General features: G+C 53.6%; 1 protein-coding gene across 1 annotated transcript; it reads left to right on the top strand.

Annotated features, from left to right (window-relative positions):
• Positions 1-2,498: 2,498 nt before the first annotated feature.
• LOC127340901 (E3 ubiquitin-protein ligase SINA-like 3) lies at positions 2,499-3,895 on the top strand. The gene is made up of 2 exons (XM_051366675.2): positions 2,499-2,888; positions 2,957-3,895. Exons 1-2 carry the CDS (start codon positions 2,634-2,636, stop codon positions 3,677-3,679), a joined length of 978 nt encoding a protein of 325 aa, XP_051222635.1. The 5' UTR covers positions 2,499-2,633; the 3' UTR covers positions 3,680-3,895.
• Positions 3,896-4,398: the final 503 nt, after the last annotated feature.

Below are 4,398 nucleotides of genomic sequence, written 5' to 3'. Positions count from 1 at the left end.
TGTTGAAGAAAGAATATACACAATTCATGGAGTTGAAACTTGTAGCAAAGTGTCTTGGGCGGGATGAAGAACGGGGAACTATTGAAGCGGATGGTGGGTGATTCATCTTTTTTTACGTGATTTATCTTAAGGTGACAAATATTTACGACATTCATATATTTATGTGTGATAATTTATTATCACATGTTTTCAGAATCACCGTAAGCATGCAAAGTGACGCCACGTGGGACCTACTTACTTGAAGGGCATCAAAGTCATGATTTCTAAAATACATTCCACCGAATAAACAACTTCCATCCCGGGAGAGATACCTAGTAGCCCATATGATGATGCCGACATGAAAGTAAAGGAACCAATTATGTGGAAGAACTAACCCAATGTCATCATCAAAGATGCAACAAGAAGGTAAAATGGTGGGTAATCACAAGGCCAGGCCTCTAGAAGATGACGAACCATTTTGTGCGTGTATTCAAACAAACATGTGGCAATATAAGTGCAAGGGAGACCGGTGAAGGGCCAACTAATCTTATTCCGAAAAGTGATACTCCTACCATGGACGAAGTCCTTAACTTGATGATGGAGTGTGGAGCCGTTGAAGGGACCCCTCTGTTTCACACCATTACAAAGATTGTGATGAAGATTCCGCACACCAAAATCCTGATAATAATTGATGAGTTAGAGCATTCCCTCCGGCGTCCCCAAAATAAGTGCCGGCAGGTACACCGGCAGCTATTTCCTCCACTTAGGAGGGTTGCCCCACACTGGTGACCCAATCAGCGCTCGTAATAGGACCTTTTGACAATAACAAATGAAATCTCACAAATAGAGATAGAAATTCAAATGAAGTTTTGCAAATAACAATTCAAATGTTGGCGAACATTTGGCCACCAAATCGCCATCATCTCATTGCCCGGCTATCGTCCTCCGCCACGACACTGTAGTGGGAGCGCTCGACATTCCCCTCCCACAACAGCATATACGCCAGCTTCTCCTTTAATGTGACTTTGTGCGGCTTCGATGGCCCCTTCGCAACCACATTCTTCTTCAGAGGCATGTCGGAAACGTGACGAGCGGAGATGGAGATGGAGAGGTTGGCGGGAGCTAGATTGGAGGATGAGAGAAATGAAAACTGTGGGCGGGAGGGGAATGGAATTGGGGAATAGAAGTAGGATTTTCGGGCTAGTGGCTGCCAGATGGGGCCCACATACGAAATCCGACGTGTCATGAGGTGCCGGTGCGCCGTATTCACGCCTTGTTCGAAGGGACTATCGCAGGGTTGTTGACGATTTTATTGGGATTGGAAACTTGCTGGCTAGGGGATGCTCTTATTTAGCCTTGATTGGCTAAATCCAATTTTGCTGATCCACGTCGCTCCATCCCTGGCAGTTGCACTGTGCACGGCAGCGGCGTGGAGCAGCTGCGTCGGCCAGCCAATGGCAGCGCTCATTTCTTTTTCACTCTTGACCGCTGACCAATCACGAATCGCTTCTTCCTTTTTTTTTTTTTTTTGAACACAAGAGGGGTCTCGAAGGACCCCGACAGAACCATTTATATTAAAATAAAAAGTGTACACCTTACATATTGATCCAAAGGAAACAGGAAATTACAAAGTGGTCCCTGTCTTTTGCAGAGAAGACCCCGAACATCTGATGGAGAACGCAATCGGAACCAAAGTCGATCCTGCACGAGCACCTCACCGCCACCGGGGATGACACCACTTGGGACGACGGAGTTTCCATGGAAAAACTCCATGGACGCTGAGAGGAAGGACTGCTGCCTCCCTATAGGCACACTGGTCGGGAGGAAAGAAGGTTGCCATTCAACCAGAAGAAGCAACGGTGGTAAAAAGACCGCCAATCGACCAAACTGGTGGGCGGCGTAGCTCCTGAAGGAGACCGCCCTTCGACCACCAGCATGGGCGGCGTAGCTTCCCACGAACCATTGCTGATGAGCACCTCCAACTGCAGACTCAACAACAGACTGGGAATCCAACTCGAAAATTATAATCACAAGACCTGGAAGTTGAAGCTTCACCAGATTTCCTTCAGATTTGCCTAGAAGCTGCTTCTTTTTTTCCTCTTCTTCACCACCACGGTGACCTCGAGAATGATAGACCGAGCGAGGCAGCCCCAAGCACCTCTCGATTCGGAACACAGGGAAGGAGAGAAGTGAGCTTATTTAGGCTGCAATCCAAAGATCCACCACCCCCAGTCACCTCCCACCTCAGAAGGGGGCAGAAGGAGTGGATCGGAGCTCCACTCATGCTGCTCACAAGCATGAGAGCTAAGCAGCAAACAGGCATGAAGCCAAACGCCACCAAGGGACAAACTCAAGAAGCTACACCTAGCTACTACTGCACAAGGGTGGGACCCTCGCCCTGCTCAACGCCGGCAAGCCGGAGAAGAGAGGGGAGGGGCCAGCGGCCCCGGATCTGGTGGAAGAAGAGAGTATGGAAGGGGAGAGGAACTAGCTTCTTCCTTTTGTTTTCAGCAGAAAACCACAACTGATTCCACCTGCCTGCCCACTTCTCCACTTCTTCGTCCACCGGTACCACTCCTCTTCAGCCTCTCTGTTCACAGTACACACGCCACTCCCTCAAACGCTCGAGCTTCTTGTACTTCCAGATCTGAGCAATGGCGACCGAGGGGAGGGACAGGGGCTCGCCGTCGTCGGCCATGGGGCAGGGCGACCAGAGCGCCAAGAAGCAGAGGGTGGAGCAGCTGCCCAACGGCTCGGCGGTGAAGCAGGAAGTCGTCGTGCACGATGGAGCCGGCGGCGCCGTCGTTGCCGAGGTGAACGGGGCCAGAGTGGAGGTCACCCTCAAGATGGACATCTCGGTTCTCCACTGCCCCCTTTGCTTCTCCCCTCTCAAGCCCCCCGTCCACAAGGTTCGTTCTTTCTCGCTCTCTTAATTTCGACTATCGGTTCGCGTCTCAGCAGCTTCGATCTGTCACAGTGTAAGGCCGGGCATCTGGCCTGCGGCGGCTGCGTCGCCGATCTGCCGGGGAACCAGTGCCGTCGGTGCGAGCACGGCGGCGCGTTCGACCACGAGCCGGCCATGGACGCCGTCGTCTCGGCGGCAAGGGTGGAGTGCCCGCACGAGGGCTGCGGCCGCTTCGTCGCCTACTACGAGGCCAGCGACCACAAGAGCGCCTGCCTGCACGCGCCGTGCCTGTGCACGGAGCCCGGCTGCGGCTTCGCGGCCCCGCCGTCCGCCCTCGTCGCGCACCTCTCCGCCGCCCACTCCGTGCCCGTGCACAGGGTCCCCTGCGGCAGGCCCAACAAGATCCAGGTGCCGGTGCCGTGCCCCCCGCGGCGCCTCATCGTCGTCACCGGGGACGACGGGCGCCACGGGCCCGTGTTCCTCCTCACGCTCTCCGCGCTCGGCGCCGTCACCGTCGTGTCCGTGGTCTGCGTCCGGGCGGACACGTGCATGCTGCCGCGGTACACGGTTAAGATGTGGGCCAATGGGCCGCCACCGGGGCCGGGGTCGGCGGCGAACCGCAAGACAGACACCGTGCTGGCGGACGTCGAGGCGGTGAGCAGCTCGTCGCCGGGCCTTGTCGCCTTGGAGGACCTGACGTCCTACCTCATGGTGCCGCCACGCTACCTCGTCGGGCCTGCCGCGTCCAAGGAGCTCCCTCTCCACATCCGTATCGAGAAGAACATCTCCTCCTGATCAGTCCGTGATGTTCCATCCAGAAGAAGAGCTTCTGATCTGTCGTTAATATTCCAGGCATCCAGCATAGACTGCATAGTAATCGGTTCCGCTTGTCATTCATAAGAAATGATGGATTCTGGTTGCAGTGTGCACTATTTCGTGGCTGTTAATAGTACTTCAAAATCAGACGAGGTACTGTGAAAATTCCAAACCAAATGGATTTCTATTATGTCACTGTTCCTGTCTTTAAATATTTTCTGTATGGACAAGATAACCTTAGGGCATCTCCAACGCGGCGACCCAAACGGGCGTGTTGGGCCGTCCATTTTGGACTGTTTGGGTGACCGCGCGGACTCCCGGATAGTGGCCCGCGTCCGCGTGTCCGTTTGGGTAGCACGATGTGCCCACCGTGCGGACGCTGTGCAAATGTGAAGAAAATCGAAAACAAATCAAAAATATAAATCTAAACGAAATTTGATTAAGCATATGCCCTATTTTGGGCAAATTTGTACATAAACCCTATTTTGGGCAAATTTAACTACCAAAAGAAGCCCTCTACATGGGCTTTAAAATTAAAAACAAATAAAAAAACCCTCTATTAGGGTTTGACAAGGACACGGTGGCCGCCGGTGCGCCGCCTAGTCCCTGTGGGGGTCGTCGCCGTTGGCGTCGACGACGTCCCCGGGCGGCGAGGCATTGTTGTGGCTCAACCGCGCCGGGGACTCCGGCCATGGAGA

Source organism: Lolium perenne, chromosome 3 (genome assembly GCF_019359855.2).
Source record: "Lolium perenne isolate Kyuss_39 chromosome 3, Kyuss_2.0, whole genome shotgun sequence".
NCBI classification, from domain to species: domain Eukaryota; kingdom Viridiplantae; phylum Streptophyta; class Magnoliopsida; order Poales; family Poaceae; genus Lolium; species Lolium perenne.
This window is presented reverse-complemented; position numbering and strand designations above follow the sequence as displayed.

Coding starts and splice junctions, on each gene's coding strand:
- LOC127340901 (XM_051366675.2), top strand. CDS start 2,634: ATGGCGACCGAGGGGAGGGACAGGGGCTCGCCGTCGTCGGCCATGGGG. Junction 2,889..2,956: donor TCAAGCCCCCCGTCCACAAG/GTTCGTTCTTTC, acceptor GATCTGTCACAG/TGTAAGGCCGGGCATCTGGC.